This window comes from Simochromis diagramma, unplaced genomic scaffold, assembly GCF_900408965.1.
Source record: "Simochromis diagramma unplaced genomic scaffold, fSimDia1.1 OVJJ01000383.1, whole genome shotgun sequence".
In the NCBI taxonomy this organism is placed as follows: Eukaryota; Metazoa; Chordata; class Actinopteri; order Cichliformes; family Cichlidae; genus Simochromis; species Simochromis diagramma.
The window spans coordinates 169,998-191,822 of record NW_024386798.1 but is presented as its reverse complement, the minus strand read 5'-3'; the positions used below and the strand labels follow the sequence as shown (position 1 = coordinate 191,822).

The window sequence follows — 21,825 nt, the reverse complement described above, 5'->3', positions numbered from 1 at the left end:
AAGACATCACCAGAAAAGTACTTGACATCTGCTGCACTGTTGCCGGGGAAACAAGTGCAGGATTCAAAAACAGCATTGATGTAGTTCATTCCCTGGGCCACTACAGCGAAATTCAGAAGAAACCAAGGCTGGTTATCATTCTATTTGTGACAAGATCAGCTCGCGACCGATCTGGAGGAAAGCTAAAAACTGCTCCTTTCTGAAAGAAAATTACATGAGGTTCACTGAAGATCTGTCCTCTGCAGACAGAGCGATTCAAGAGAAGCTTTGGCCTCTTATTGATGCAGCAAGGAAAGAAGGAAAAGGAGCTCACTTTGCCGGGGTCCGTGTAATCATTGAAGGGAAAGAGGTGCACCCAACGCTAGGGATGGGTACCGGTGTCCGGTGCCATGATGGCACCGGTTCTGACATAAACGGTAGTAACCAGACCGAAAAGCAGTGCACATTTCGGTGCTTTATTTCGATGCTTTTTTTTCCTGAGCTGTGATACACTTCTAGCCAATCATTTTACGTTTCCGAGGATAGTAGGCGGGGCCAGGTACGTACGTTCTTTTATGCAGAGCTACAGATTAAAAATGCCCAAGGCGAAGCGGTCAAAAGTCTGGCTGTACTTCACAGCAAAAGATGCAAACTCAGCAGCCTGCAACAAGTGCTTTAAGCTGATACTGTCAAAGGAGGTAACTCCTCAAATCCGATGAAACACCTGGCGACGCATAGCGTTTTTTTTTCTTCCAAAAACCAAGAAATGCGCTGTATTTGATAGCTTGCTGCGAGACCTCACACCGAGCGCATCTACTGCGGTGTGGTGCCTGTTATCGGACCCGGAGTTAGCAACATACCCAAAAACACAAAGAGGAGAGTCCTGCCTCCTAGCCCTGCCAGTGTAGCAGAAATGATGACGGATGATGATGGCAGCAGCAGCCGTTCTTCTCTGCGTGAGTAGCTTAATGTTGTTCGTGTAATTTACGTTGAGTAGGCTAACCACGTTATTACATTAATGCATGTAAGGTGAACTAGCAAACATCATCATAGCTACATGCGGCTGTCTTCTTGTTTGATGGCAGATACTCCCTTCACCCTGGCCAAAAAGGCTAAAATGACCAAAGAAAAAGAGGGAAACAGCTGAACATGAGAGGTTTTTGGACAAAGTTTGTGTTTTTTCCATTGTTTAAGCACTGCTTCCAGCCAAGAGTGATACCATATATGCCCCATAGCTGCAGAAAAGGCTAACATTGTTATCTTTTTACAAAAAACAGCTGAACATGAGAGGTTTTTGGACCAATTTTGTGTTCTCCATTCTTTAAGCACCGGTTTGAGCACCGTTTAAGCACCGGCACCGTTTCAAAAGTACCGATTTGGCACCGGTATTGGATAAAACCTAAACGATACCCATCCCTACCCAACGCTCACTTAGCCTGAGGATCAAGCTGCACCTGCGTTGATGGAGGTTTCATGCCCTCCTTGAGGTATAAAGTTACAGATGTCAAAGGAGTTGACATCGGTCGCAGCAGATGGCCGCCCCTTCCTGAGCCTGGTTCTGCCGGAGGTTTCTTCCTGTTAAAAGGGAGTTTTTCCTTCCCACTGTCGCCAAAGTGCATGCTCATAGGGGGTCATATGATTGTTGGGTTTTTCTCTGTATCTATGAAGCGCCTTGAGGCGACTTATGTTGTGATTTGGCGCTATATAAATAAAATTGAATTGAATTGAGTTATTTATAATTTTGAGGTTCAGGATAAACGTTAATACCAGTTCTATGTTAATTAAGGGAAGTAAACTGTTCATTATTTGTGTTAAAGCCGCACTGTCTATATCACTTTGTTCTCTCAATGTCAGGGGTTTAAGAGACACTGTTAAGAGAAAAGCTTTGTTTCTTTTTGCAAATCAACAGAATACTGACTTTGTTTTCTTTTTTTCAAGAATCACACTCTGTTATTAAGGATACTGCTTTTTGGAAAACATGGTGGGGCAAGGAACTATGATTCTCAAATGGATCAGAAAGATCGGCAGGAGTTATTACTCTGAAGAACAAATTTAATGGGAACCTTATGCACTCTGAAATGGACTCAGAAGGACACTATGTGTCCTCGTTCCATTTCGATTCCAAGGCTGCCCGCTGGAATCGAAATGGAACGAGGCGCAACCTCTCACAACGAACGTAATATGGTCAACACCTTGAGACGCTTGCAGCTGCTGTGAAGGCTCAAAACAACACCATTGAGCGTATGAGGGGAAACATCAGAGAGAGGCCTGCTCAAAATGAGACCCTTGAGCGACAGTTGGAAAACATCGCGGAACGGATCACTGCAGTTGTGAGGTCTCAGAATCAAAAGAACGATAACACCATGGAACAGAAGTTTGATACCATCATGGGGAGGCTCGCGACTCTCCAACGGGAGATCGAGAGGCCAGTGTCGGAGTGTTAAAGAGCAGCCTGAAAAATTCTCCTGGGCTGCTCGCATGGAAATTAACAAAACCAACATAAACATTGCGGATCCCCATCACGGCACCAGCTGCAGGCCCAAGGCTGGAGCCGAACAATCACTCCCTGATAATGACTGTGTTACGGCTATTCTTCCCATCCCATGCAAGGACACCTGGATTGGCTGGAGGACTGTTTACTTAGCCTGATAGGCCGAAGGACACTGTCTCAGCTAAACTATGGACATGCACACACACACACACTTACACTCATCCCCCCTCCCTTTCCAACGCCTTCGATGCTTGTGCCCTACCAGGGAAGATAGCAGTCAACTGGACCAGCACAGATGCTGCAGGACCGGATGCGCTGTCTACACCGGCTCTCTCTTACCCTTTACCCACCCCTGTTGCTTGTCTTGTGTTTCTATGGTGTATTGATAGTCATGTGCTTTTGTGCTGAGGTGTTTTTTCTGTTATCAAACTGTTCTCCCACTAGGAGCTCAGTCTGAGTGGAGTTTTTTTCTCCTCCTCTTACCTCATGTAGTGTATTTTCGTTGTTTTTTCCTATCAGCCTACCTTTCTGACATGTCTGCCCAATGTGATGTTTGTGTAAAGTTGGTCAGAAGGTTCCTTTGTAAGTGCACATGCGCCATTAGCGTGCTGCCTGCTGTAACCCTAATTTCCCTCGGGATGAATAAAGTATTCTGATTCTGATTAATGATTGTCAACATTGATGGTACACTTCTTCTTCTTGCCAATGTGTATGGTTTCAGAATGACTTCTTATTGGATGCCCTTGAAACACGCTTTTTATAATGGATTGGATTTATATAGAGCTTTTTCAAGGCACCCAAAGCGCTTTACAATGCCACTATTCATTCACTCTCACATTCACACACTGGTGGAGGCAAGCTACAGTTGTAGCCACAGCTGCCCTGGGGCAGACTGACAGAAGCGAGGCTGCCATATCGCGCCATCGGCCCCTCTGGCCAACACCAGTAGGCAAGTAGGGTAAAGTGTCTTGCCCAAGGACACAACAACCAGGACAGAGAGCCCGGGGATCGAACTGGCGACCTTCCGGTTACAGATGCGCTTCCCAACCCCCTGAGCCACGGTTTTTGTTCTGGTTATCCAAAATACCCTAATCTCCTGTTATTAGTTGGAGGCGATTTTAACATTGCTCCAGATCCTTCACTAGACAGATGGCCACCTAGCTCAAATAATTCTCTGACCTGTTGTTTAAATACATTTATGTAAAAATTTCATTTAATAGACATTTGGAGAATTAAAAAACCCTAAAGCCAGACTATTTACATGGAGTAACAAATCCAACTCTTCTAAATCCCGTATTGACTTGTGGTTAATATCTGATTGCTTAAATAGGAATAATGTTATAGCCAATATAATGCCAACTCCACTCACGGACCACAAATCGGTATCACTTCAGGTCTTTTTCAATACTAATGCTGCCCAAATTTGCAGGAGCTGCTACTGGAAACTTAATAATTCCCTTCTAAAACATGAAAAAGTGATTGAAGATATTTTGTCATTAATCAAACATTTCTGGGATAAAGCCCTAACCAGTAATCTCTACTGTCAAAATTGGGAACTCTTTAAATTTGAAGCCGGTAAATATTTAAGAGAGTATGGCTCATCTGCAGCAAAACAAAGAAAAAATAAAGAAATTAATGTAATTACTAGGATATCTGCTCTCACTCAGATCCCACAAGAGTACCTATCTGAAGAAGATAGAACTGACTTAGCTTTGCAACAGAGTAAGTTAAATGATATCTATAAACTGAAAGCAGAGGGAGCCTTTGTGAGATCAAGGAGAAGATGGTTAGAAGAAGGTAAACAACATTCATCCTGCTTTTTTAAATGAGAGAAATCTCATTCTAAACTTAGTTCTGTTCGGAGACTTAATATTGCCGGTATTATAACTGATGACCCCCGAAGAGTCTCCACCTATTGCTCCAATTTTTATAAAGATTTATACAAGTCAGAGTTTGATTAGAGTGCTGCTCTGAACTTTATGGAACAAATTCCTGATGTGTGAACAGTAAAAGAAGATCAGATGAGTTTCTGTGATAGGCCAATATCTATTAGTGAAGTGCTACCTGCTATTCGACAAATCCCCAGGAACCGAGGGCTTAACCTCTGAATTTTACATTACTTTTGCAGATCAACTGGCTCCATTTCTTCTTAATGTATACATTGAAAGTCATATAAATCAGTCTCTTCCCCCCACTTTACCTCAAGCTCTGTTAACCCTAATCCCAAAACCAAAGAAAGATGTTGACAATTGGAGGCCAATTTGCCTCCTTAATAATGATTATAAAATCCTAGCTCAGACCTTTGCCAAAATACTGAAAGCTGTTTTGAAGTATATTCTTGAGGAAACTCAGTCTGACTTTATGGCTAACAGACACATATCCAACAACATTAGACTTGTTTTTGACCTAATTGATTTATGCAGATTTGTGTAGGGATGCTAGCTTTATCTTATTCGTAGATGTCTGCAAAGCGTTTGATACGATTGAACATGGTTTTATTTTTCAGGCTTTTTACAAATTTGTCTTTGGTCCTTACTTTCAGAATGCAATTAAAACAGTGTACAAAAATGTAAATTGCTCCATCAAACTACAAGCAGGTACATCACCTAGGTTTAACTTGAACCGCGAAATCATGCAAGGTTGTCCCATCTCCCCATACTTATTTCTCATTTGTGCTCAACTCCTCTCTGATTATATTAAACGCAGTCCTCTGAAGGGTATAACAATTGCGGATAAAGAAATATTCATTAGTCAACTTGCTGATGATACCAGTCTCTTTAAAAAAAAAAAAAGCTTCACAGGTGCAGATGGATATTAACACAATTAATGCCTTTACTTTAGCTTCAGGACTCCACCTAAACATTGGCAAATGTCAACTACTTGCCCTTAGAAATTGTACCAGTCTATCTATTGCTGGCATCCAAGTAAAAGAGTCTGTCACTTACCTTGGTATCGTCATTAATAAAAATCAATCCACCAGATGCTCCCTTAATTTCACTCCAATTTTGGACAAAACACGACATAAACTAAATGCTTGGCTGCAGTGGGATTTATCCATTAACCCTTTAAGACCTACCATAGAACCAAGTCCGCCAGAGCTTATATTATATTTTTACATGCTGTGGAGCCATTTTTGGGAGCATTTCAAGTTGCTATACATCAATACAACCATTATAGCCCAGATTTTAATAATATGTATTCATTAAGTGCATAGTAATTACATAAATTGCAAAAAAGTGCAATAAACTACAAAAAAATTGAAAATCGTTTTTGCTTTTTTAACATATATTTCTAGTTAGAGAAATTTAAGAGGCTTATCCCTCAAAACTGTAAATACAAAAAAGTTGCACAAAATAGTTTCCTACCACAGGAAACTTATTTTGAGTGTCTTCATAGTTTTATTTTTGAAATACACCAATTTTTATACACTGCAGGAAAAACGAAAATAAATATTATACTGCAAATTTGCAAAAAAGCAGCATATGCATCAAAATAAACTATTTCCAGCAGTGCAATATGAGTCCTCAGCATCCCAGAAACGACACAGAAAGTCATAAAGTCAAAGATAACTTTTAAAAAGACCAGTATAGGCCCTGAGGCCCTGATGGCAAAAAAGACTACATTTCCGCGAAAATGACGTCACTTCCGGTTTCGGGCAGGTAATGGCGGAAATGCAAAAGTTCGCGCTGACGTCTATTCCAACGTAGGAAGTGTTATGAACAGCTGATCGGACCGGCAAAGCGTGTTTCTGGAATATTATGTTTTTGTTCCTGCAAGCGCTTTTTATGTAGTTTTTGCAAAGCTTTATGTGGAAGGAAACCGTGACCTAGGACAAGCTGATGGCACAAGATGTAAGTACAACTCCTCCGGTTTCATATGCAAAAAAAATTTTTGCGCTAGCTTACGTGGTTGCAGTGCTACCGGGATTTAAAAATAGTTACGCAAAATGGAGCGTGTCCGCTCCGATCGGCTCTAAAGGGTTAAAGGGAGAGTTTTGCTCACGAAAGCAGAGGGTTTATCTCGTCTAACTTATGCTGCTTTGTCTCTTGATGTAAATAAAGAAACCCTGGCAGATATTGACAGACTTCATATGGAAGAATCGAATTCATTATATTAAAAGATCAGTCTTATCCAACTCATACCAAAATGGTGGAGTAAACTTTCTTGACGTCTCCTCATTAAACAATGTGTTTAAAATAAACTGGATTTAAAAAATTTTCAGGAACCCAACCTCAATTTGCAACTTTATTCCCAATTACCGTATTTCCCGGACTACAAAGTGCACCTGAATATTAGCCGCACAAGCTAAAATCAGGGGAAAATCCTGTTTTGTACATACATTAGCCGCACCTGACCAAAAGCCGCAGGTGTTTCAATGTTGACTTATCATATGTAAGAGAATATGCACAAAGGGAATTGTCAGGAAAGAGATGGCTGTTTGGAGACACACCCCTCTTATTAATATTTTGAAAAACAAGTTATGGGTACATATTTGCATAACTTTTTAGGTATATGTACAAGTAGCGGTAATTACAAGTAGGACACATGTACTGTGCTTCATAAATGAGTAACAAATGTAGTACATAACAATAACCTGCAGCACACCAGAAAAATAGATTCGGACTACCTTTTAGGCTCAGGTGCAGTGACACGGCTTTAACAAGAAGAAAAGTCAGTCATTCACCACCATCTTTCTCTTCTTCCTGCGCACTAAAACCACCAAAGTCCTCTCCTCCAGTGTCGGATATGAACAGGTTCAGGGTGGCTTATTTCCTTTGTTGTCACTTTCAAAACCAAAGAAATCCTCGTTGTCAGTGTCGGAGTCGAACACCCTCAGAAGGGCCGTGGCGGTGTCGTCCTCTCCATCATGCAACAGTCCAGCCCTTTGAAATCCGTTGGTGATCGTGGATGTTTTCACACTTTTCCACGCTGTCAGAATCCACCGGTGGAGTTGAGCATAACTTGCTTTTCGCAAGTTTATCGCCCCTCGTCATCCACGACTCCCGCTGAACACATAGCGCTACTTTGAAGTTTGTTTTTCGCGCTACTTGTATGGCACTATGTTGCCTGGCGGATGGACATGTGACCAACATACCACTCTTGAACCCCGATACTGTGTGTCTGATCACATGCCCTTCCGCCAGGCAACGTAGTGCCGTACAACAGCGGAACAAACAAAACAAATCGTCTTACGATATGACAAAAATCATGGACAATCCATAGAAAAGCCGCACCTGACTAAAAGCCGCAGGGTTCAAAGCTGGTGCAAAAAGTAGTGGCTTATAGCCCGACCATTACGGTATATTTTCTCATAAATTGGTGGTCTTAACATTCTTTTGCTTTGTAATTACAATATTGATAAAATCCCTTTAAAACAATCCAACTTTCATAAACAAATGCTTCTTTCCTGGTCATTGATTTATGAACACAACTTTTCTCCACATAGATACTATATTTGGAACAATAGAGACATTTTATACAAACATAAGTCTGTGTTTTTAAGTAATTGGTTTGATAATGGGATTCATCGTGTTGCACAACTTATAAATCCTGTTGGAGGTTTACTGTCTTACTCAGAATTTTTGAATACATATGGTCTTCCTGTTCCACCAAAGGAATATGCCATAGTGTTTGATGCTATCCCTGCTGGGGTCTTAATGTTGTTTAGAAATCCTGTTGTTAGTGATTTGACCCCTTTACTACTTATGTTGGTCAGGTTTGTTTCCCCTCTATAAAGAGGAAAAACGATTGTGAAATACGAACTCTGTTTCAAAAAGACAGAACTTGTGTCCCAACAGCTGTCGCCTACTGGAATAACTTATACCAGGACTTTTTTGTTTTTTCCTTTGTCTTTTCTGAGTTACGAGAATATAGTGTTTGGTTTCTGTAAGTACCCCATGCACAGGGCAAACGAATTTTATTTGATTAATTTGTTGATATTACTGGCTAAATTTCATATACATAAGTCGAATTTTTCTAACGCAAAACTGTCCTTTCAGTGTTTCTTAAATGAAACCAAACAACATGTTAAAACCATACAACATTCTCAAAATCTAAAAGCTGTCAAAACCATAAACTTATGTTCCCTGTTTAATATCTTGTGATTCTCTATTAGACTGTGTCTATCTTGTTTTTTTTTTATACGAAACCCCCTGACATTGTGTTTGTGTTTTTGTATCTGTATATCTATATTTTGTGCTTTGTCAATAAAGCGTATTCCAAAAAAACCCCAAAAAAACTCGGCCGTCTGCTCCTTGCTATCTAAAATATAACAGGACACTGGGGTAAATTCTCAACCGTCTCACACTTCTGTTTAATCAGTTTTCTGTTTGACGTTTATTCAGCTGTGTGAAAATCCCAGAGGAACCCACCCGATGGATTAATAAAGTTTTATTTAATCTAATAATCTAATAACTTTGATCTCAGCCAAACCGATTTACTCCGGAACAAATAAAACACCAAAAAAGGGCAGATAATTACTTTTTTAAGTTATCCGAGTGACTTATATATCACGTTTGACCTGAGTAGTGAAAGAGCGGGGGTCTGAAAACGATGAAGTCGCGAGTCTGCTGCTCTCGCCGGCTCGAGTGACCACTGAACCCCCCCGGCTTGCTATCGAGCGGGTGGGTAACAGACGTCTCCGAAATTAGCGATGTCTTGATAAACCAAGCAGATATTTGTAATTTACACAACTACTTTCTCACCTGAAAATATGTTAAAAGTTTATTTTGTGACCTAGAAAGATTAATAAGACTAATTTTAAAACTTAGCAGCGGCCGCTATTGTTGGCAGCTGAAATTTGGCTAGGCCATGCTATGAATTCTGGGATATGGTGGGCCACGAAGGACACACCCGACCCATCCTTCAAATTTGGGGAAATGAAAGACGCATTTGTCGGCCGCATTTGAAGGAGTCGACGAATTGGGACAGCCTTTGTCACCTGACTGATGTAATCGGCCTTCAAATGCGGCCTCCGGAGGATGCAGCCGACGTTTTGGGACACAGCTTGTGTTGGAAGAACTGTGCTAGAAACATACTTAAAAGCAGTTTAAAATAAAAAGGACAGTACAGAGACAGATTGCGTCAGGATGCAAAGAGACGGTACTTGCAGAAAATAGCGTGTACTGGAAATGTGGACCATTCCAGCCTCCCCTTTAGTATGCTTGCTGGGCAACTTGGATGAGGTCACTGCAGAAATAAACACAGCCCACGTTGTTTTTACGGCCCTATGCATTGCCAAGAAAATGGTCCTCATTAACTGGAAAAATAAAAATAATCTTAATTCTAACCAATATCAAAACCCTCTAATAGATCACATTAGTCTTAATTCAGCCTCTGCCATCACATTTGATCAATCCCTTTGGGCTCCTTTGATCGGCTTCATCACCTAGTGGGGGTGGGGGGGTCATGGTTTGGTCCTGCCTTCGCTATTGTGGTTGATATGGGGGTAGGGGCGGCCTTAGGGCGTCTGGGGAGTCTCTAGGGACGTTTTCCCTGGAGGGCCTAACCCGGGGGATGTGGCCACGAACTGGTTAGGGGCTCTGTTGGCTCCTAGATGGTGTTTTCCTTGTGGTTGCGTACAGCGGAGATGGGGGAGGGTCTGTGCTGGTGGACGTTGGTTACTGGCCTGGTAGCCTGGCTGCCCCTGGGTGGGTCCGGGATGGGCGTGGACGCTTGGGGGTCTGGGGGTGCTCCGCCCCCGGTCTGGGGTGCTGGCTGGGCCTTGGGGGCTTGGGTCCTGGCTGTTGTGTCGCCAGAGCTGTGGGCGGGTGGGTGCAGGGGGGCTCAGCCCCAGTGCAGGGGACCTCTGCACTCACCAACGAGCTGAATCAGTTCTACGCCCGTTTCGAGGTTAGCCAGGCGGCTAATGCTATCTACCGCCTGACTACCGAGGACAGTGATGTCATCAGCGAGAGCCCGGTGACCAGCATCGCGGAGCATGACGTCCGAGCGGCACTGAGGAGAGTGAACACAAGGAAAGCAGCGGGGCCAGACGGCATCACCGGCCGTCTGCTGCGCTGCTGTGCTGACCAGCTAGCAGGTGTGTTCACTTACATCTTCAACGTGTCCCTGGCGAAGTCTGTGGTCCCCACATGCTTCAAAAGATCCACCATCATCCCTGTGCCCAAGAACAGCAAACCCTCATCCATGAACGATTACCGGCCAGTTGCACTGACCTCGGTAGTAATGAAGGTGTTTGAGAGGCTGCTGAAGAACATCATCTCCTCCTCCATCCCAGACACCACAGATCCGCTGCAGTTCGCCTACAGATCCAACAGATCCACAGAGGATGCCATCGCCCACGTCCTACACACCACTCTCAGCCACGTGGACAAGAAACAGGGTAACTATGTGAGAATGCTGTTTGTTGATTACAGTTCAGCGTTTAACACAATAGTGCCCTGCAGACTGTTCACAAAGCTGAGGGATCTGGGACTTAACAGCCGTCTGTGTGAGTGGGTGTTGGACTTCCTCACTGGCAGAACTCAGGTGGTGAGGGTGGGCAGGTGCTTCTCCAACAGCATCACCATCAACACAGGAGCACCTCAGGGATGTGTCCTCTCGCCACTGCTCTACTCCCTCTACACCTCAGACTGTGTGGCCACCCATGGCTCCAACACCATTGTGAAGTTTGCTGACGACACAGTGGTGTTGGGTGCCATCTCCAACAACGATGAGGCGGCCTACATAGATGAAGTGAAGAATCTGGCATCGTGGTGCCAGGACAACCACCTCCAGCTGAACGTCAGCAAGACCAAGGAGCTGGTGGTGGACTTCAGAAGGGGTCAGCACAGAGACTACAAGCCCATTATCATCAATGGAGCTCCAGTGGAGAGGGTGCAGTCCTTCAAGTATCTTGGTGTCCACATCTCCTCAGACCTGACATGGGCTGCCCACATTCAGGTCCAGACCAAAAAGGCTAGGCAGCGCCTGTATCACCTACGACAACTGAGGAAGTTCAGGGTCTCTCCAAAGATCCTCAGGATTTTCTATACAGGCGCTGTGGAGAGCATCCTCACACAGAACATGACATCGTGGTTTGGGAACAGCTGTGTGAAGGACCAAAAAGCTCTCCAGAGAGTGATCCGTACAGCAGAACGCTGCTGCAGGATTGCTCTCCCCCCGCTTCAGGACACCTACACCAGGAGATGCCGGACTAGAGCAGCGCAGATACTGAAGGACCCGTCCCATCCTGGCAACAAACTGTTCCAACTTCTGCAATCTGGTAGAAGGTTCCGCATCTTCCGGGCAAGGACAGAGAGACTCAAGAGGAGCTTCTATCCCCAAGCCATCCGTGCCCTAAACACACACACCCGCCCTCTCACATCATCTATAATTGACTGAGACAGGACTCTTCCAGACACTAAACCAAGGCACAGTGTACATTTCAATTCCTTTAATTTTAAATATGTTTATATTGTCTATCCTGTAAAATAGTCAGATGTCTATTCATATTAATATACAGAATTCACCTGCTTGCTGCTACTACTGCACATTCACCCAGTGTATATACTATATGTCTGTATATATATATATATATATAATGTTCTGCCTCTACACCCCCCCAATTTTTGCACATGTCGAGGAGCGTGTCAGGCTACATTTCACTGTGTGTTATACTTGTATAACTATGCATGTGACAAATAAAGAACCTTGAACCTTGAACCTATGGTGCATCGGCCCAACTAGGGGGCTCTCTAACTGGTGGGGAGGCTGTTATATCTTTGCAGGTGGTCTCCTCACTACAGGAGCTCACTCTGCAGGTGGGGGGAGAGATATAGGAGAGGTAGTGGATGAACTCAACCTGGGTTTCTATTGTTGTTTCTATTTCTGGGTTTCTATTGTAGTTTGGGAGATGATTGGATGATGGGGTGGGTGCAGTTTTCTCTGGGGTGGAGTCAGGTGGGCTTCCCCAGACTCTGTGGGGCTGGGCAGTGCTGCTGCTGCGGGCCCCGGTCCAGATGGGCCTGGGCCCCCTTGCCCTGGTGGGTTCCAGAGTGTGGGGGTGCCTACTGGGGTCAGCGGGGGAACTGGCCACAGGGAGGGGCCGCTTGCCCCTCCCTTTCTTCCCTCCCCATCCTCAGCTGCCTCCCTATTCCCGCTCTACCACACCCACCCACACACACAGGGCTTGGGGTGCAGGTATGTCACCAGGGTGCAGAGGAGGCATTCCCCCTCTGTCCCCTTCTGGCCGCCTGTGCCTCAATTTTATTCTGCAACCTAGACATCCACATTACTCACACTCTCAAATAACACATACATATAGAGCCTTGGGGGTGGGCACGTTTACAGAGGATGGTAGGTGTATTCCAACCCACCTCTGGCGCTGGTGCCCTACCCTCAATTTTAAATGCATATAGACACTGAGGGTTTTTCGGAGGAGCTGTGCTGCTCTCTGATAGGAAGCAGGAACCATGCTCTCCTGTGTTTTAAATGCACTTTAGAACAGCACACAGCAACACTACATATGAGCGGGCGGAGGGAGGTTTGGGGTCTTATGTCAGGTTGGGTCTTAGACTCAACCTCTCTAGGTACATCGCAGGCCCTCCAAAGTACGGAGGCCTCTCCCCCCTCACTACACTCCCTGCCGGTGGCTGATGCCCTCAGACGTTGGTGTGTTGGTGGTTCTTGTCGACTGGGGCTGGGCGCTCATGTATGTACCGGCTCACTCCTGGTGGCCGATTGGCGGGGCCTGGTGCCTGTGGCCCGGCTGGGCCCCTTCCGGGGGGTGGGATGCCCTCAAGCCTCTGGCCTCTGGGCCTGAAGCTCGGTCCTCTCTGGCACAGCTGGCTGCCGGCAGAGCCCGCGGGCACGCCACTGCAACCCCTCTGGCCTCTGCTCCGTAGCTGCTGGGTGACCTCTCGTTTGGGGCTCTACTCAGCTCTTCCCAGGAGGGTGGCACGGTTCCCCCCCTTTGGTGGTCCTCCTCGGGTCCTCGTACTCTGGGGCCTCTGGATGTCTCGGGCCTGGATCTCCTCCATACCTGCTTCATGCCCTGGGGGACGGGACTATGTCTCCCCACACTCCCTAGCAGATCGTTACATGGAGAAACCTTGGACAGAATACAAGCATGCTGATCCACACAGGTGTGCACACAGGTGTACACACGGGTGTTCACAGACGCGGACTACACCTTTCGTGGCTGCTGCCTCAAAGCATATTGTGCGCTTTCTATCTTGCGTGCTGCACAATAGCGTTTAATATTTAGTATCTACTGTTATCTACTGCTAGCTAGTTTATTGTGATGATGCTGTATTTATTGTGTTACTCTCTTTTGTTTGTTTTCTCTTCTGTTTTTTTTCTCTCCATACAGGTGATCCAGGTGTTTTGTTTGTTTTTCTTTCTTTCTTACCCCCTTTCTCACGGTCTCTTCTCCCCTCTGTTTTTCTTTCTCTCCCTCTCTTTCATTCTTTCTCCCTGTCCTGTCCCCCAGTCATGTCTGTCCCGTTTGTAGCAACCCGAAATAAAATAAAATAAATACATAATTATAATAAAGGTCAATCAAATGGACCAATATGGCAAGGCCATGATGATCCACTTGTTAAAATAAATCTGCTTGGCATCTTTCTTGGCCTTAAGACAATAATTCTGATGGCTAAAGATCCAAATGGGACAACAAAAGATAAATAAATAAAAAATAATATAAAAACTTCGGACTTTACGTTTCCCAATTTTTGGTTTAAGTTATTTTGTTATTTACGTAATAATGTAAATAACCTAATAATGATCCTTATTGCTGTTTTAGAGAGGAACTGCAATCAAAGGATAGTTGCAGATTTCTGTCAGAATCTGCAGATTATACAGTACAAATAAAATTTTCACGTTGTCTTCCCAACAATTTCACTAACATCTACACTGGTTGGCCAGGAAGCATTCGTAATGTCTTCTCAGGCGCTTCTCCAGCGCTGAATAATTGGCGTCTGTCTTGTGTTAGTGACGTAAAAGACGGATTTAATGCGACATGACCCAGAAAGTGACCCAGATCGGATTTGAAAATATTTGTGCTGTTCAAACTGTCATACCATGATCGGATATGGGTCGCATAGGGTAAAAAAAAATCGGATTTGATGCACTTTTGCATGCAGTGTGAACGTAGCCTTAGAGGGATAACATAGGCTATGGTCACACTGCACACAAAAGCGCATCAAATCTGACTTTTTTGACCCTATGCAACCCTTATCTGATCATGGTATGACAGTGTGAACAGCACAAATCCGATATTTTCAAACCCAATCTGGGTCACTTTGTATGTGGTACTGAATCCGATGCATATCTGATGTTTTAGAAAGCGACTGCTGTTTGAAGAAGAAGAAGAGCGGAGGCTCTGAGTGGAGGGCCATCATTTATGTTCCAAAACACAACCAAGTGTTTTAACCTGACAGGCTGAGGTGTTATTTGGTAAACTGGTCTACCTGACAGAAGTACCCGAGGTCCTGCCGCACTTTTGCGGTAAGGTAATTGTGTTTGTAAGCTAATCTGTAACTACCGTCCTTAGCTAGGTCCTGAGACATAGCAAGCTAAAATGAGCACTTGGCTGTCGGGGAAACTTGTTTTGTAAAGCACCTTTAGCTAATCCAGACCTTCCCAAAGTGTGGGGCCCGCAGAGCCATTGCAGGGGGCGCGGAATGAAAAGGGGGGGGAACAAAACGCTTGGACACTTCTAGCACGGGGCACCCACAGAAACAGAAACCCACAGGAGATGAAGCATCGCTGAATATGTTCCAAATTAACTTCATTCTAAGCCAAAGACTAGAAAATATGGTGAAGCATATCTTTCCTTTGGTTTCACCTGCACAAGTGCCAAGGTATGACTCCCCTACATAATTGGTTTTACCTGCGTCGGGAGCAGCGCTGGGCTGTTCAAATCACAGACAAACAGTATCCCACAGTTTTTTATGTTTTTAAGCCCATTTTGCACAGAGAGGCATTTTTTGAAAAATGTATTGATAGCAATGTTGAATATTATTACACATGAAGAAAAAAAAACTACACGTAAAATAATCACACTGTGACGCCTCTGCCTTTCAAAATGGAGGGACAGTAACTGCGTGTGTATATATGTAAGCGTGTAAAACCTGAAGATGGTCAGATTAACAGTATTTTGTCTCTATCTGCCATTCTGCAATTCATCTCATGTAAACAATAACGTGGCGCACAGCGTGACGTAGAGTTGGATGTCTCGAGACCGGTCTCGAGACCACTTTTACGTGGTCTTGGTCTCGTCTTGGTCTCGACGTATTTTTGTCTTGGTCTTGTCTTGGTCTCGACGTACTTTGGTCTCGGTCTTGTCTTGGTCTCGCTGTCTTGCTGTCTCAGGTCAACATAGTGGTCGGGAGATTTGGAGTCAACAGTATCCATCACACACAGCGTAACGTTCGATAATGTATCATGCGCAAAAGCTTTAGCTCTGAGAGCCGTGCTTAGAGAGTGCTTTGTAGTGAATCAGAATAGTCGACTCCCATTGAGCGAGAGCCGGCTCCTCAATTAATTTCCTTTCGCTGCTCAGCTGTCACACAGCGACACACAGTGGCTCAGCCATGCTCAAATCCCTCCACATTGTGGCATTTTATTATTTCGCCTTTCGCGCCCTTCAAACACAACTAAATGCAACCCGTTAGATTGAGCAGTATGCCCGGTCAGTTACAGAAATGTCAGCGACTTCGTCTGTCATAAAGTTTGCGTTCATAGAACACAAAGAGTTTTTGGTAAATGCAAAAAAGAAGCATTCGGCAAAGTGCAGGTTTTGTAAAGTCTCCTTGACCGAACAGCCGGGACTACCTCAACCTTCACCAGGCACCTGGAGCGCAAACACCCTCAAAGGTAAGCTAGCCGGTAGCCATCTATCCATCTTCAAACTCTTCTAACTACCTTTCCAACCTCAGATGACCAGGTCATGTTTATGTAATATTGTTATTTATAATGTGTTCTTCAAACATTATAAATTATGTAGGGACAGTTTTTTTGCAACCGTCCCTGCAGACTTAACTTTAACTTAACGTTACGTTACATGATATGTACAGGTAGCTAGCGCTAGCAGTGGCTATCAGCTACTTAAACAATTTTCATTAACTTTAGGTATTTTGGTGAATTCATTGAGCAGAAATATATCGAAACCATTTCAGTGAGCACTTTAAGGGCTGGTATGGTGTGGTTTGTTGTGGACTTTAATGGGCATATTTATGTGGTTGTTGACTCATAAGGACGGGCGTTTCAAGAGTGTCCCTATAACATTGCTCGGCTAACAGCGGCGTTCTCGACAGTGAAGACCAGATCAGAGCGGTCTATGGCTCTGGTCCAGATAGCACGGATCGCAAAACTGAGACCTAAGGTTCTTAAATCGAACTTAAGGACCTTTGACTATGACTTTCTTAGGTGTTTTCTACTATGTTGCCCTACTAAACCAGTCCAGTGTGTAGGAGCTATTTTAGCATTATTAGACACAGTTATTTTGTATTGGTGTAACTTCAGACTTTATTGAGTAGTTCATTTCTTGTCAATACAGCTGTGTCTGATAGCTGACTGGCAGGAGGAGGCTTAATGCAACCTGCAAAGTTAATGCACAGACATTTGTCTTTTGTAGATTCCATTCAACTGTTTTTCTGTTCTTCTTATTTAAGGTCTTGCAACCCTGAACACTCCAGTATTTTCATTATTACTAGTTGTGCCTAATGATCTATATGTGTCACACTGGATTAGATTAGGTTATTTTGTATGCAAAGGTTTGCCCTCATTGATAGGTTTAAAATTACTGTGCTTGTAAGATACAGTAGTTTTTGTGGTTGAATAGAAACCGATGTTTTACAGATTCCTATTTCCCTGTTTTGTAGGTACTTGGAGTACAAGGCAGGATCTGCAACATCAGTGATAGCGGTCAATCCCACACAGCCTCAATTATCATTGTTTGCTCCAAGCATCCACTTATTTTCCCCAAATTCACCCAGGCAACAGGCCATCACCCAGTCCATCCTCCAGGACCTTATAGTTGGATGCTCTCTCCCCCTGTCTATCGTTGAGAATCCACATTTTAGACACTTCCTGAATGTCTTGGATAGCAAATACACTCCTGTGTCTAGAACCACCTTGACAGAGAAGCTGATACCTCACCTTGTCACTAAATTGAAGGGTGACATAATCAAAGCCCTGGAAGTCCAGCCAAATGTAGCAATAACAACAGACCTCTGGTCTGACCGGAGGCTTCGTACTTTCCTGGGAGTTACTGCTCATGCTGCCTGCAAGAACAAGGACTCTTACAGTTTACAATCATTTTTGCTTGACTGTAGGCGTTTCACAGGGAAGCACTGCGGCGAACAAATCGCCTCAGCATTTGACAGAATAGTTGAGGAGTATGGCATTGGCCATAAAATAAGCTACATTCTGACGGATAATGCATCCAATATGAAGCGGGCCTTTAAAGTCAGGATGCCAGAAGTAGAGCACCCTGAAGGTGACAGCAGTGATGACCTCGATGATGAAACAATGTGGGAGGATGCAGAAGGTTCTGATCCATGGTCAACGGGTGAACGTCTTTCTTGCTTCACCCACTCGCTGCAACTTGTAATCAGTGATGGGATGAAAGAGGTAAAGGCAATAGCTAGAGCCATTGCCAAAGCCAGCAAGTTTACAAACCTGCTGCACAGCAGTAGTAACCACAAAGACTTGTTTGAGGCACACTTTGGCTCCAATAAGTCCATCCCAGCAGGAAACAACACCCGCTGGAATAGCACCTACAGACAGTTAAAAGCTCTGATCACACTTGACCACGGGGCCATCACTGAAATGTGCAGCAATACAGAGAATTTAGTGTTTTCAACCCAAGAGTGGGCTCAGCTGAAAGACCTTTGTGCTTTGCTTGAGCGTTTTTCTGATGCAACAGACCTTACAGAAGGTGATCATCAGGTGACTATTAGCATGGTGGTCCCCACTGTTCTGGACTTGAAGAATCATCTTATAAAGATGGAAGTACAAATGCCCCAGGCCGTAACTATAGTCAGGGCACTGAAAAGATCCTTAGAGAAACGGTTCTCTGGAATTTTCAGGCAGATTTGCATGGACGAAAAGGATCCAGAAGAGCCGTTTAGCCATCGGATCTACTTCCTTGCCACCATGCTCGACCCCCAGTTTGGACTGACCTGGGTAGATTTAGATGTCCAAAATGGTGAAACTGGACCAGCGCTGAAGAGGTTCAGAGATGACCTTAAAAAGTCATTAATAGGTGACTGTATAATAATAATAATAATAATAATTTATTGTTATTGTTGTTTTTGTTTTTGTTGTTCCACTTAATATCACTGTCTTTGGTTTTATAGCATCATTAGAAGCATCCTGTCTAATCCTGTCTTTGTATGTGTGTGTGTGCACCCTTTTCCAGACCTTTTGATCACAGAGGTAGACAGAGACGGACCTGCAGCACCAACAGAAGAAGACACAGAATTATCAGATAGTGACTCAGCGCCACCCCCAAAACAATGTCTTCTTTCACGCTACAAGGCATTTAGGTTGCAACGCAGCACAAGCCAGGACTCGAGCACTGATGCACAAATAAGCAAGTACCTAGACAGCATAAATGACTCTGACTGTGATGCACTCACCTTTTGGTCAAAAAACAAAGAGCGTTTCCCCAGTCTACACAGTGTTGCCTTGAAGGTCCTCTCTGTCCCTGCCTCTTCTGCCCCAGTTGAGAGGGTTTTTAGTAGAGGAGGCATTCTAATGAGACCCCACCGCGCACGGCTAGGCTATAAGATGTTGCAATCTTTAGTTTTCTTGAAGTGCAATTAATCACTGTTTTAAAATGTGAACTGTTTTCTCTCACTCCTCTCTGAAAATATGCTGTTTGTTCATTATATATTTGTTCATAAGATATTTGTTATTTGTTCATAATATCTGTGTTCTATTGTTCCTGCCCTACTGAACAACAGGCTTGATTTCATTGGCAGTGTGTTGTAATCTCATGCCACTGAAGATATCAAGATGCCAGAATCTTTTAAGCACTTGTTCTTATTCTTATTAATGCACAATTTGTATTGGTATGTAATATTTGTAGTTTGCATCTCATTCATGTGAGGTGTGCACATGTCTTTATATTGTTTGATTACAGAATTTTACTTAAAATGGTGTTGTTTGACTAAATAAATGTGACCATTGACTTTTAAATAACATCTGCATATCACTTTGTGTTGACAGGCCTTATCCATTTTAGGGAAGTTGGTATCATACAGTGTAATTTGGCTAGTACTACTACAATAGGACATGATGCAATTTCAAGTTTATAATTATAATCGCACGTGTTTGGAGACCACAGACTGGGACACAATGAAGGCTGCTTCTAACAGCTTGGACGAGTTTACGGACACTGTCACCTCCTATATCCACTTCTGTGAGGACAGCATTGTGCCATCACGCACCAGGGTGAGTTATAACAATGACAAACCCTGGTTTACTCCTAAACTCAAAAAGCTGTGGCTGGAAAAGAGAAAGGCATTCAGAAGCGGAGACAGGGACTGCTACAGAGAGGCCAAGTACAAGTTCACTAAAGAAGTGGACATTGCTAAACATCAGCACTCTGAGAAGATGCAGCAGCAGATCTCAGAGAATGACTCGGCCTCTGTGTGGAAAGGTTTTAGGAATATCACCAACTACAAGCCTAAAACCCCCCACTCCACTGATGACTTGCTCTTAGCCAACACCCTTAACGACTTCTACTGCCGTTTTGACGAGCCATCAGGCAGCCTTCACACCTCCAACGGCCCCAACAATAGAGGCACTTTGGACACTAATTCCCCCACCTCTCCCCCCTCCATAGAGCCATCACCACCTTCAAACTGTTCACCTACAACACCCCCCTCCTCACCCCACACAAAAGAGGATTTCACACCACCTCCTCCCACCACAACTCTTCATATTCATGAAGCAGATGTGAGGAAGCAGTTTAAGAACCTGAATGCTCGGAAAGCTCCTGGCCCAGACGGCGTGTCTCCTGCCACCCTCAGACACTGTGCAAACGAGCTGGCCCCAGTGTTTTCTGGCATTTTCAACTCCTCACTGCAGGCATGTCATGTGCCTGCCTGCTTCAAGTCCTCTACCATAATCCTTGTCCCCAAGAAACCTAGGATCACTGGACTAAATGACTACAGACCCGTGGCTCTGACATCTGTGGTCATGAAGTCATTTGAGCGCCTAGTTCTCTCCCATCTCAAGACCCTCACGGCCCCCCTCCTGGACCCCCTGCAGTTTGCATATAGAGCCAACAGGTCTGTAGACGACGCCATCAACATGGCCCTACACTTCATCCTGCAGCATCTGGACTCCCCAGGAACCTACGCCAGGATCCTGTTTGTGGACTTCAGCTCTGCCTTCAACACCATCCTTCCAGACCATCTCCGAGGCAAGCTTTCCCAGATGAATGTGCCTGATCCCATCTGCCGGTGGATCACTGACTTCCTGACGGACAGGAAGCAGCATGTGAGGCTGGGAAAGAATGTCTCGGACTCCCTTCTCCCTGTACACCAACTGCTGCACCTCCACCCACCAGTCTGTCAAGCTAATCAAGTTTGCAGATGACACCACCGTTATTGGGCTCATCTCGGACGGGGATGAGTCTGCCTACATTGACCAGGCAGCTGTGATTGAGCAGCAATGTCCATCCAGCTCTTTTCATGGTTGTTGTAGTCATGATAATTTTGTGAGGCCACATTGAAAAGCCTTGGATATGGAAGCGTAGAGCTGCCACCCAGGCAAAAGAAAAATAGAAAAGTGAAAAGTATGTTGTTCTAACAATATACCTTTCACGTTTGAACAATATAATATCACGTTATTACAATACACAGAATTATCACGTTCGTACAATGTAAATCCTTCACCGTCTTTCTCGTCTTTTCCCAGAGTAACAGCGAAACAGGAGGATTTATTGGCTAGCACTGCTTAGCCTTGCACGCGTTCTTATTTTAAACTTAATCTGGAATTCATTGCAAACTGTTTGTGCGGGATATGAATGACAAGATTTTGTTTTTCTACAAAAGTTAGTAAAAAACATCTCCAGTGTGATCACATCTTCTTGCCAAACATCCGCAGCTTTGCAGTGTATACAGCACTATAATGACCAGACCTAATTCTTTTGAAAACCACACATCTTTCCACAGGTCTCAACTTCATCAGACATCACATAGAGACAGAGCTGGATGATGCCAGCGCAAACACCAGCCTAATCGACTAAGATGCTGGATCCATGGGGTCAGGAAAGCCAGAAGCAGGGCTGGAGAGATACCTTTCATGTCCATTCACTGGAGGTGTGGATCTATTGCATGGCATTCCTCACATCAAGAAGCTGTTGATCAAAATCAATACAGCTCTTCCTGCAT

At 44.3% G+C, this 21,825-nt stretch overlaps 1 protein-coding gene across 1 annotated transcript; it reads left to right on the top strand.

Annotated features, from left to right (window-relative positions):
- The first annotated feature begins 17,235 nt into the window (after positions 1 to 17,235).
- Positions 17,236 to 19,246, top strand: LOC120729328 (zinc finger BED domain-containing protein 4-like). Its single transcript, XM_040024872.1, has 2 exons — positions 17,236 to 18,683; positions 18,840 to 19,246. The coding sequence occupies exons 1-2, from the start codon at positions 17,867 to 17,869 to the stop codon at positions 19,244 to 19,246; spliced, it is 1,224 nt and encodes a 407-aa protein (XP_039880806.1). The 5' UTR covers positions 17,236 to 17,866.
- Positions 19,247 to 21,825: the final 2,579 nt, after the last annotated feature.

Coding starts and splice junctions, on each gene's coding strand:
- LOC120729328 (XM_040024872.1), top strand. CDS start 17,867: ATGAAGCGGGCCTTTAAAGTCAGGATGCCAGAAGTAGAGCACCCTGAA. Junction 18,684..18,839: donor CCTTAAAAAGTCATTAATAG/GTGACTGTATAA, acceptor ACCCTTTTCCAG/ACCTTTTGATCACAGAGGTA.